Here is a 13,211-nt window from a genome sequence, read left to right on the forward strand (position 1 = left end):
TAAAAATTCAAATTCATTTTTTATTTATTTTTAATGGATACAAAATTCGTTAATAATTTATCTCTTTTTCTATCTAGTGACGGTATAACTGTATTCATTCTCGTAATGTTTCAAGTAGTAATTAAATAAGCTATAAAAGAAATAAAAGATTACAATAAAAATATATGATATTATCAGGTATTATGCATCAAAATGTTATATATTTTAATTTTATGATTTAAAAAACGGAATAATATTAAAATATTTATCAAATAACAATTACATGATTGAACAATTGAAATTAATAGTCAAACTTAACATTCTTGTGTGATCAAATATTAACATCAAATCAACATATTAAAAAAATGATAAAATGTTTGACCTATAAATGATGTAATTCATACAATTGTGAATTATATTTTCTAGAATACATCAAATTGTTTGAAGGAAAAGGCATAAAGAATATATATATTATTAAAAAAATTAATATATATAATATGATTGTAACCAGCGAGCCAATCCGGCTCATCACGGATTTGAGCTGAATTAGGTTTTAAAAAAAATGTAATTTTTTTACGCGGATTAGTTTTCAATCCAGCTCACTTAGAACCCAGTTCACCGGGTTGAACTTGTAATGAGCCGGGTTGGCTCGCCAACCCACCTAATTTAATTTAATTATTTATTATTTTTTGTTTTAATATTATTAGTTAACATTTTTTCATTATATTGTAGATTAAAGAAGAAGATATTTCAAGAGAGAAAAATATTATCGATTTATATACTAAAAACTCTAATATTATAAATGGACAAGTGATACAAAAATTATCAATATTAAAAACTTATTTATTCATCTTTTGTACATGTTTTTGGATTACGTTTGGACGATATGATACTTTTTTTCTTATTTATTTTGAATTGTCTTTAGAATTTAACATCATTTTAGTGTGACGTTTATTTAGATTTCAATTAAAAAATTATAATTTTATTATTTTAAAAAAACTTACAATTAAATGAGTCCATGAGCCAACCCGTTAAACCCACCAACCTGTGGTGGAGTCGGGCCGGGTTCAAATTTTTTCAGCTCGCTAATAAGTGAGTCGGGTTGGGTTGGCTCACTAAGTGACCAACCCGTGATGAGCCAGACCGGGTTGAGCCGGGTTACCCGTTTTGACAACTCTAGTCAAAATCCATAAGAGACGTTCAAATTTATTAATAATGATATTTTCAACATATCTCTGATTAAAATCCTTCAATAATAGTTTAGATGGTATTATTTATTGATGAAATTTTTTATATGTTGAAAATTATGAAGAGAAAATTGTTGATAATTACAAATAAAATTTGACAATGATTATCGGAAAACAATAAATTTTGTCATTAATTATCGAAGAAAAAATTCATCGAAAAATTTTATCGATAAATACCACAATCTTGTCTTTTACTTTTTTCTTTTTTCTTTTAGGGCTAAAACTATTCGTTTTCCTATCGTATAAATGCTTCTACGCTCCTCAAGATTCAGTTGTCTCATCCTCTCAACCTCCATACTAAAGTTTTGGTAACCTAGATCGTTGGCATCCACAACAATTAGGGTTGGGCATAAGTATCTAAACTATACTAAACTATAATAAATTATAGTTAACTATATTTCTAATAAACTAAAAATAATTGAACTACATATACTATATATAAACTGTATTGTTAACAGTTCAGTTATAAAAAACTGCAGTTATACCAATTAACTAATAACCAAATCCTTTCAAGATCATCAAGTCAGTTTTATAAAATTCCTTACTCTTCCGTCACTTTTACGGAAAATATTTTATTTTGAGTTTTAAACATTGTTCTTTTGTTTTTGTCTTTAAGATAAGTTATATATTCTTAGACTTTATACCAATCATATAAAATATTATTTCTATTTTTATATGTTATCTATTAAAAAAATTCATATTTAAAAAAAATCATTTATCAGAAATTAATGTAATTTTAAGAATAGATTATTGGAAGTTTGTTTTATTTAAAACGTTTACTCTTAAACCTCCGAAAAATACTTCAGATTTATTTCAAACTTATTGTATAAATAAAATTAAATAACTTTATAATATTTTCTATAAACAAATAATTAAAATTAACATATAATTCTAATAAATTTTATTTGTTTTTGGTTTTCCTTTTATTCTTTTCCCTAACTTTCTTTCTTCAAAACTTAGTCTAACTCTCAGAAAAAAAATATATTTAGTTTAATAATAAATTATTCTTACAAAATATAAAATACATTTAACCTTTTAAATTATATTTGTCTCATAATCTTTCATTTTGTTTTATATCATAAACTATAAAGACAAATTAAATATATAATTTAGTTTAGTCATAAAACTAACTTTTAAATAATTTGAATATATATATATATATATATATATATATATATATATATATATAACGCTTTTATTTTTAACAATGATACTATATAATACAAAATATTCAAAATATTTATGGTCAAGAATAATTTCATGTCAATTTTTATTTTTTAATAAAATAAAAATAATAATTATGAGATTAAATAATAAATATAATGAATAATGATTAAATAATCATTGAACAATTTATGTTGTCATGTTAAAAAATTAAATAACAATGAACTACATATGTTTTGTTAATTTTTGTTTAGATACAAAATAAGGAATATATACAATTTATTAAAAGGTAATGTTTATTTAAAATAATAATATAAAAACTTTAAAATAAAGTATAAAACAAAGTTTACAGTTATCTTACCTTAGTTGAAAAAAATACATTGATTAATTAAATTATACATCAAAACATAATTAAATTATCTTAATTTAACTTTTATTTTAATTATATTAATTTATACTTTTTATTTTAATGTTAAAATAAAAATAACTAAGGATCATATTTAAAAACATTAAAAATGTTAAATATTTAAAAATATTAATTTTTATACTGAATCAATATTTTTTAGCCAGAATTTATTTATTTTAAGTTGAGTTAGATTAGTTGAGAATGAAATGTAAATATCTCCAAAAAAACGACATTAGATTGATTTGCGTGAACATGAATTTAAATAAATAAAAAATAAATATTTAAAAATAAATAAAAAAATAAGTATTTAAAAGTGAGATAAGATTAATACTACACGTAACTAGGTTGAGTTTTTCATAGAGTTATTCATCTAACTTACAGTTTTAGAACAAAATGAAAGTAGAAGTGATAGGAACTCACTAAACATAGTTCAGTTTTTAGTTAACTGCACTAGAAATATAATAAGTTCAGTTTTTCTAAACTGAACTAGACAATAGTATAATTAGTTTTTAGTTAAAATAGATTAGTTTTTTTTAGTATAAAATAGTACAGTTAACTATAGTTTAGTATAGTTAAGTTATTTTTGCCCAGTCCTAACAACAATGACAACGATGACATTGAATGATTTAATGATTTTCACAAAAACAGAAACATTGTGCTAGATGGTGGAGGTGGCTGCTTGTTCACCATGTTGCTCCAACATAACCTTGTCGCTAAAAATGAATTTCGAAGTTCATCCATGCTATGCAAAAAAAAAAAAAGAGGAAGTGAGATAGGCACGCATAAGAGAAGGAGAGATTGTGTTTTCATCTTTAACTCAGTGTACTTTGGGTGAGAAATTTGTCGTTTTTTAAATGACAAAATTATTGACAAATTTTTTATTGATAATACATTTTTAATTTAACGATAGATTTATTAATAGATTTTTCTATCAGTAATACATTTTTATTTATCGACATATTTTCTGCTAGTAATATATTTTATATTTATTGACAAACTTTTTTATCAATAATAAATTCATTATTATAATTTATCAATAATAAAAATATGAAAATTTATTGATAAAATTATTGATAATTCAAATTTATCGAATAGTTTCATATATTTCTATAATACAGTTATATATATTTATTTAAAAGTAAATTATTTTTAATCCATAAAATGATTTCTAATTTAATTAATATAATGATTAACTATTTTGGTCACAAAATTTAGTTATTATTAAATAATTCTTTTTAATGTAAAGATACTGTTGTTTTTTTTTTAAGGAATGTATCATTGAGATGTTCCTAATCACGCCTAATATAGTAATAAACGAATAAAAGAAATCGAGAAATAGATTTCCTTAATAGGCAAAACATATCAATAACTAAATGTATTTTCCTTAATGGGTAAAAATCGACATAAGTACCTATTAAGTTTATTTGTTTTTGCAATATATAAATATATTTTCCTTAAAGATGTTTACTGAAACAATAACTATCATATCAATCTTCATGGAGTAAAAATTGAGATTTTTTTAAAAATAAAATAAAATATTGATTAGATCATTTTGTTGAAAAAGGTTTAAAATGTAATATAGGACATTTAAAACAATAAAACTCAAGATGATTTTAACTTAAATTTTATTAAAAAAAATAGATCATTTGAAGCAAGAGAGTTTAAAGATGCAAGTTCAAGATAAATGTAACTAAGTTATTAACGAGTTATGGCTTATGTTGAAAGAGGACGTTATAACCTTTATGGAAGAATTTCATATGAATGGACACCTTCAAAAGAAGATGTAACTTGACCTTAAATTCCCTTAATTCCAAAGGAAGACAATCCTAAAAGTTTAAGAGAGTGCAAACCTATATCCTTAACAAGAAACCTCTATAAATTCTTACTCCAAGTTCTTGCCAATATATTAAAAAAAAAAAGTTTCTTCCTTCACTAATAGAAAAGAGGCAAATCGTGATAGAAATATGTTGCTTTATTATTATGATGGTGAATAATATGGTAAATGAAGCTAGAAGATGAAAAATGGAGTGCTTAGTTTTCAAGGTGCTCTATGAAAAAAATATATGACTTGGACTTTTATGAAAGATAGAATGTATAAAGTTGTGTTACATTTCGACTATAGTTAATAAAAGTCTACCACAAAATTTGGATGAGACCCTTAACACCCTTTTTATTTAGAGTGGTGGGGACCCTCATTGCATAAAAGAATCATTTTTAAAAGTATAATCACAATTTTCAAAGTAATGCCAAGAATTGAAAGTTAATTTAATTAAAAACAAGTATCGGTAGATTCTAAATGTCTTAATAATATCATACGAAATTATTATTTTAATGTATCTTAATCTCAAATTAGTTTGTATGAATTTAAATTTTTTATTAAATAAAAATAAAAAAGTTGAATATTATATAATGAAAACTTACAAATTTATTATCTTGAGATTTTAATTAAATTTTTGTTAATCTCTTAAGAAAATTGGACTTAAATCTCATTACTATTTATTTCTTTGATAATCTTTTCCGTAATCCGGAATATTTCTCCAAAATCTAAGCATAAATCTAAATTAAATTAAAATAAAAAATATCATATAAAAATAGAAATTCACAAATCTATTATCCTTATATTTTAGATTTCATTGTTATTTGTCTTTCTCAAAAAATTCACCTGAAAGATTATTTATGTAATAAATTTTCATAACATAATAATATATATAGAAAATAGTGTTTTGACCTTAAAGTATTTTTGGATGTTTTGTTTGGTGGTTCTTGTGATGGTAGAGAGCATGATTTGATGACCCATAAATATCACTTGATTGAAAGCTTTTTTGAGTTAATAGGTAGTGCCTTTTGTAAGGGATAACTACATCACCAACTTCAATAAAGAGAACTGGAAAATAAGAGATCAAGTTTTTCAAAAAGCTCAAGTACTTGTTGATTCTCTTTGGAGTGCTTCATTCCATGTAAAGTATATCCTGACATGTATTTTCTATTTTCCCTTCTACCCAATTGTTCAATCATAACTCAATGCAAAATCATAATGTACACAACTTTTTCCTATCTACCACAGTGTCTTCATAGTTCCTATCTCAGTGAGCATTTGATCAAACCTTCTTCAGAAATTGTAATGTTTTCCTTTACTTATTATACCCAAAAAAAATAGTATGTTAATGTAGCAAATATTACCTAATTTCATTTAAAAGAAAAATATTCATTAGTATCATGATAAAGTCCCACTTTTATTATTATTTTTAGTTCTTTATATTAAAATGCAATTTTCTTCACAAATTTCAACAGATGACACTTTCAACTTTTAGGCTTTGTTTACTTGGAGGAGATGATTTGAGGGAGAGTGAGTGGATGAATTTGAAGGGATTTGAGGGTAAATTTTTTGTTGTTTATTTGAGTGGATTTGGAGGTAAGTGAGAGTAGATTTAGGAGTAAAGTTTGTGAGAATTAATGTAGAATTTGATTAATGTGACACATAAAAAAATTTGTTTATTCAGTAAAAATTAAAGATTATCAAAATACCCCTAGTTATTAAAGTAATATAAAATTATATTTATTAATAATATATTTATTGATAAAATGAGTTTTAAATATTAAAAACAAAAACAATTAATAAAAAAATTAAATAAAGTGAAATTATTTTTTTTAAACTTCACCAACACAACAAATAATTACAAATAAACTTCACCCACATAAACCATCATTATATAATATACACTTTTGTATTATTTAATCATGTTAATTTTATAGAATTTACTACATCATCTAATAAAGCTTCAAATTCAAAAGCATTTAAAATAATATGACAAGAATTATCAAATTAAACCAAGACTTTTTAAAAGAAAAAAAATTGCGGATAAATGAATACTTAAATGGTTAATTAAATTAAGATTTCAAAAAAGAAAACTTTTTTATTATAACAATTTTATTAGATTTTATATTTGGAAGCGAATACACTTTTATGCATAGAAAGCAATGTGTTCAGTTCTCTTTTCTCTGTAATTATTGCATAAGGGTAAAATAAAAATTTCATTGTCGTTTTAAATCTGCACAAAAGGAGAAGGTTGAAATTTTTAATAATTCCTCAAATCATCTTTCTTCAATCCTTCTAAATTGATGAAAACGAACATAATATATCTCCTAATTTCATCTTTACAAATATGTTTGAACAGTAATATACATCCATCTTTACAAATAACTTTTACAGTCTAGCGTTTTATCTGAATTTTGATTTATTTATGTTTTACTTATTTAAATAAGTTATGTATGTATCCAGACTCTGACGGCTCGTACAATCTAATTTATCTAAAGTTTTTACTAAAAAATGAATAAGGTAGTTGTTATGATTTAAAATATTCTTAGACACTTGTGAGCTTTGTTTGATCATGTGATGAGACAATGGATTAACGAGCGCTTATCGTTTTTCTTTTAAAAAAATCAATTATTGCAATTAGTAACTGTGATGGCGTTGGGGCTGCGGGACACCATGTTCCCTTTAAAAAAAACACATAAATGTTATTTGTTTGTTTTCTCGTTACCATGTTATCGTTATTTGAACTTCATGTTGTGGTGTCATATGTTCTGCAAAATATTAAAAGAAATTATTTTGTTATAACCGAAGAATCTTAATTATTGTAAACAGCATGCGTTTATTTTGTATTTATTTTTCCAGGAGCATCTATCTTTCATTCCTACCCATTAAAATATAAAACAATTATGACCTCATTTTCATTAGATAGAAAATTCCAAGAATTGCTTGCTTTTTGATCTTCAAGCAGTTACATAAACCTAGTTTCTGACTACCTAATTTCACCTCTGAAGACAATTATTGATATTAAGTTACCATTCCCCTTTCTTAATATTTTTTATACTACCAAAATAATAAGTGTAGAATTGAAGTGTGAATTCGGAAAAGAAATTGAATAATAATAAGTGTGGTGTCAGTCACAACTCATAATTTGTCCTCTCTATTACAGCACCTTTTAGTAGGGGCATTCAATGTTTGTAAGGTACTCAGTAATTTTTTACCGCAAATGGCACTCTTTGGAATTATTTTTTCTTTTAGCTTTTCAAGAATTAAATTTTCATTTCTGTTTTGTTATTTTGAGCGACAAAGTCTTTTTGGCATGGTAGGAGAAGGGAATGAGTGGAGTCTAATAGGTCAGCATTGTGTTGTCTGTTACGTTTTCTTCATCGAAATTTTGGGTTTCTAGAAAGTTTATTTTCAAAATTAACCCATTCATAAAGATAACTTTTAACAAAGAAAATAAGAAATTTGGTATTCACATTGCTAAATCACATAATCTCACTCTCCTTCGTTATCTTCTAAATTCTATATTTTTTAAAGCTCGGTCCTCTTCAGCTTCGGGTTTTTGTAGCTTCCAAAATTGAGTTGGATGATGATGAGTGGGGTAAGAGCAATACAAGCACCTCAATAATTACAATTGTATTTAATTCATTAACACAGCACCACCCAATTTCTCTCAGCTCACCAATAATTCTTCGCCACGTCTGCACTCTGCCACTTGACTTCCCACTTGCTCAGACCCCCCCACTTTCTTTTTCTTCGCCGGACCCGCCCCACTTTCCGGCGATGAAGACCGCTTCGAACTCACCCTCACCGGCTCGGGTTCGCCGGAGTTAACTCTCAACGGAAAATTCAGCAACGCCCTCGACCCCCGCATACGGTAGGCGGCACGGTCGTAGGCTAACGCCGCATCCTCCGCGGTCTCAAACGTTCCCAGCCAAACCCGCGCCCCGTTTTTCGCCGGGTCCCGGATCTCCGCCGCGAACTTCCCCCACGGCCGTTGTCTCACGCCGCGATAGTGCTTCCCCTTCGCCGGAGAAGCCTGCTTCTCCTGCTTCACCACCGCTGTCAAAGGAGGCGAACTCGTCACCGCTGGCATCACGTCCGGCTCCAGCTTCACCGTGAAATCCGTAGGAAAACCCGACAACACGGTATCGGGCGACCCGGCCTCCAGAGATGGGACCCACCCCACGTTAACGGCGTCACGGAGCACGCCGTAGAGCACCATGTCTTCGGAATCATCCTCCTTTAACGGAAGGTCACCCCAATTGTCGCTCAAACAGGAGTACAATAGGCTGACACCGGATGCCCGACCCGATGCACATGCGGGGATTCCGAATACTGATTCGGAATCGCCGAGCAAGTGGCGGCGAATCGAATAGAGTGCCAAATCTGATTCGTATGTACTGTGTCCGTACATCTCCGGTTTGTGATGTTCCTATTACAGTGGTGTGAAATTTGCAAAAGATTTGAGACAGTGAGGAAAATAAGGATTTTGGATATTTTTGAAGAGGGTATTGAATATTCGAACTTATGAGAATCGGAATTGGTGGGTATTTATAGGATTGTAGGTTCATGCACTTGGGATTTTCTGATTTATCCTTTGAATTTTTTTTATATTTTTATATATATTTTTTTTTTGTGGATGGAGAGTGTTAATTCATTGCTTTTTCTTCGTGTTGGAGTCATCCACTTAGCTTCGCTGAAGGTTCGCATGTGTAAAGTGTAAACGGCAAGGAATTAGTGCGCATTTTCCTCACGTGCTTGATTTGAAACCATTTTTTCCGCAGATTTTTCTTACAACAAGTCTTATGATATTAATAACTAAGGACTAAATTAAATCCAGAAAATCCTAATACTATATTGCGTCAAGTCTTTGTTCTTGGTCTGTAATAAACAATAAAATGAAATTTCAAATTGTAAAATGACAGCGAAAATATAATTTAAAATATGTTATATAAATATCTTAGATGTATATCGTTTCTCTTTTATTTTTCTTTATTAATAATAATAACTTTGTGTCGATGTATGGTGACGAAAGCCGTACAGGAGTGACGTCATTTCGCTTACAGGTGCAGACAACTTGCTTGGTTTTTGTCTTCACTGATGTCACCTTTCCAAGCTGCATATTCGCCGATTATTTTCTCATACGCCTATATTATATCACTATTTATTACAACCAGGCCTTTTTTTTTACTTCTTAGTCAAATAAATTTAAAATTGTACTTACAGATTGGGATATTTATATAGGGAAATTTTTGGCTTTTAAAGGAGTATTTAACCGTGTAATATTTTGTATTCTTCTAATATCTAAGTGTTGTGAGTCCTTTTTAGATTGTTTTGGGAGTTTTTGGATCTGTGAGTGAGGCTTTCCATGGGTGAAAGTTTTTAAATTCTACTTTATTTCCGAGTTTTAATTTTTTTTGTTAATTTCTATTTTTGTTATTTTCTTTTCCTTTGGCTTTCTTTTCCAGACACTTTATTTTTGTTTATGTATCTTTCAATATTTGTATAGTCACTGTGATGAGATATATCAACTGAAAATCTGTTATTAGTCTTTTTTTTTACGGTAAAGAAGAATTCAGATAAAAACAATAAGATATAAGAATTATCATAATGATTAAATCTAATTTAAAACTAATTATATAAAAATTTTAACATGGATATGATATCATTGTTTGGTTTCTTGTCTCTTATTTTTTTATAATAAAAGAATAATGAACAAAAATTTAAAGCATATGGACGCAAAAAGTAAAGGGTCGACACATCTGACTCCTCCATTCTCTTCTATCTCATTTTTCTTCCTTTTTATTTAATATTATATATATATATATATATATATATATATATATATATTGAATTTTCCAAGTATGGTTTCTCTTTGTTTATCCAATTAAAGATCATATCGGAGCAACTCTATTTGTTCTAACACTCGTGATCTTGGACCTCTTTCTGATTCCTCTCGTATATGCCCAAAACGAGGTCATTTATCCTATGTCACTTTCTACCAAAGCTCTTTTGACAGAGCTATTTCTGAGACCACCTTCTTCAAATCAATAGTCTCATTGGAGAAACTACGATGTCTTATTATTTTTACTTTTGTTGTGTGTGTGTGTGTGTTTTTCTCTTTTTTTTTTTTATTTTTTATCGGTCATTTGTGGTTGTATTTGTGTAATTTTGTATAACATGTACATTTAGATAACCATTTTAAGGAATTTTTTTGTTTTTTTCTTTGAATTTTTATTATGTTTATTTCACGATGTAGAACGACACAATAATTCTTTAAATCTATCAATGATTGACATTATGTTGATTATCAACCCATGTCTCTTGTAAGTGTCAATAGGGGACAAGAATTAACACACATGAACTTGCTTAAGGTCTTTTAAAGATTTTAAAGTATATAGACAAACAAACACAATTGTCCCAATTTGGATTTCAAAATGAGGGAAATGAACGATAGTAGAAAAACATTTGGTCAAGATTTAGGTTCAAAGTAGAGTATTTGGCAGGAAACAAATATGAAGTTCACGAAGAATGAAAGGGGATGCCCCTTGTTTGTGGTCGGATAAAAGTAATCAAGTGGGTTTGTGGTCGAATAGTAACAATTAAGACTGGTCGCCTTATGACAAAGTATAGGTAATAAAACTAATCAGCTTGTGACCGGGATAAAAATAGTAGGCTTGTAGCCAGATAGAAACAACAAGTTTGTGGTCAGATAGAAACAACAAGTTTGTGACCGGGATAAAAATAGTAAAACTAAAAGATTTATTTAAATTAAAATATTTTCATGTTATAATATAATCATAATTTAGTGACTATTTCACTTAATATTTAAATATTAGTAATTGTATATATTCGAACACAACTTTCTGAATAGTGTCTCATGATTAGGAATGACAAAAAAAAATCGCGTTCACAGATATATGCGGATAAAACCCGCGACGGATAGTTAATATTCGCGAATATTTACTACCCGCAGATTGCGGGTATTTTAATATCCACTTACAAACGAGTAGAATGTGAGTATTATACTATTCGTACCACTAGATATCCGTTACTCGCAAAAAAATAAAAAAAAAAATTATTTTATATTTTATTAAGTTAAATTTAATTAAAATTAATATTAATTTATATTTCATACAGTTAAATTTAATTAAAATTAAATTTTAATTTATATTTAATTTAATTTATATTATATTTTATATATAATTTTGTTATTTTAATAATTTATAAATATATATATATATATATATATATATATATATATATATATATATATATATATATATATATATATATATATAAATATTTACCGTATCTACGAAATTCACGGATTTGAAAATATTGGCGAATTTTTTTTAAGCGAATATACGAGTAACAGATTGAGTAGCAGATTAATTTTTTTTGTCAGATGAAGTGGTGGTAGACACTATCCGTTCTGTACTCATGACACATAAATTGTTTTGTATTTAAACACAAACCTTGAGTCTTGAACTTTTACTAAGAAAATCTAACATAAGCGAAAAAAAAAAGTAGCTATATGAAATTTTAGTGTGAAATAGGACGTGTCATAAATGTAAAGTGAATAATTTGTGTATTTGAGTGAAAAAGGAATCTTGGTGAAAGAAGAAGGCAAAGAAAAGCAGGAATTGGAGAAGGACACGAACCAAACATTCGGGATACAACGATTGTGGACAGATTTGCGATGTTTGCATTGTCACTGTTTGTGATAAGTCTGTTCCAAATTTAATAACTTCCACAACCATAGGACCCCACTGCTCTCAATTTGCGTCACACATCATCACAGTGCTAACTGCATTGGCTTTTTGCTTTTTAGTGTTTTCCAGAAGGGTAACCACCAATCGCCATTCAACAAACCATTACCTTTTCATATTCCATCATTTAGGTTTCGATTTACACCCATCAAAAACATGATCCATCACTGCCCCCATTTTATCATTATTTTATCCAAAAAATCAGTTCTCACTAACTAAAACAGCTATCACCTTACTATGTTGCTTCTTCATTTCAATCTGCCTCAATTTGGACCCTAGTGGATGTGTATGAACGTATTTGCAATTCGATTGTTAAGTTTGATCTGCCAAGTGATTCATAAAGATTTTTGTTCAATTTGGAATAGCTTTGAATGATCTGTTTCTATATGTGATCTATTTCTACACACACATGTCAAACGGGAATTATATATTTTATTTTTAATGACAACTATTTTATGACTTTTAGTATTTATATTCAACGTTGAATGTTATTTTTTTCAAAGGCTGGGAATAACATTCATATATTCTAGACTACAAGTAAATGTTAAAGTATTTCAAGTTTTAAATTTAATTATGAATGAAAAGGTTTTAAATTTGATTCATTTAAATAATCGGATGAAGCTTTAACTGATTTATATTATATAAATTAAAGTTTACTAATTGAAGTAATTATGTTTTGTTTGATTGGATAGCTTACTCAATGGTTAAATGATCTGATAAATTTATTTATTTGTGAAATATATTTTCCTTGGTGTAATATTTGATTTTACATTTAAAAATAAATATTTTTTTTCTTTTGATTTAACATTTGTAGAACCAATTCTTAT

At 27.4% G+C, this 13,211-nt stretch overlaps 1 protein-coding gene across 1 annotated transcript; it reads right to left on the reverse strand.

Moving 5' to 3' along the window:
- Positions 1-8,051: 8,051 nt before the first annotated feature.
- Positions 8,052-9,146, reverse strand: LOC124847376 (ethylene-responsive transcription factor 1A-like). Its single transcript, XM_088104818.1, has one exon. It carries the CDS (start codon positions 9,024-9,026, stop codon positions 8,283-8,285), a length of 744 nt encoding a protein of 247 aa, XP_087960944.1. The 5' UTR covers positions 9,027-9,146; the 3' UTR covers positions 8,052-8,282.
- Positions 9,147-13,211: the final 4,065 nt, after the last annotated feature.

The sequence above is a fragment of the Vigna umbellata genome, chromosome 1, assembly GCF_029865625.1.
Source record: "Vigna umbellata cultivar VRB3 chromosome 1, Vumbellata_1.0, whole genome shotgun sequence".
NCBI lineage: Eukaryota > Viridiplantae > Streptophyta > Magnoliopsida > Fabales > Fabaceae > Vigna > Vigna umbellata.

What these genes read in the sequence shown, in the direction of transcription:
- LOC124847376 (XM_088104818.1), bottom strand. Translation starts at nt 9,026, where the DNA reads ATGTACGGACACAGTACATACGAATCAGATTTGGCACTCTATTCGATT.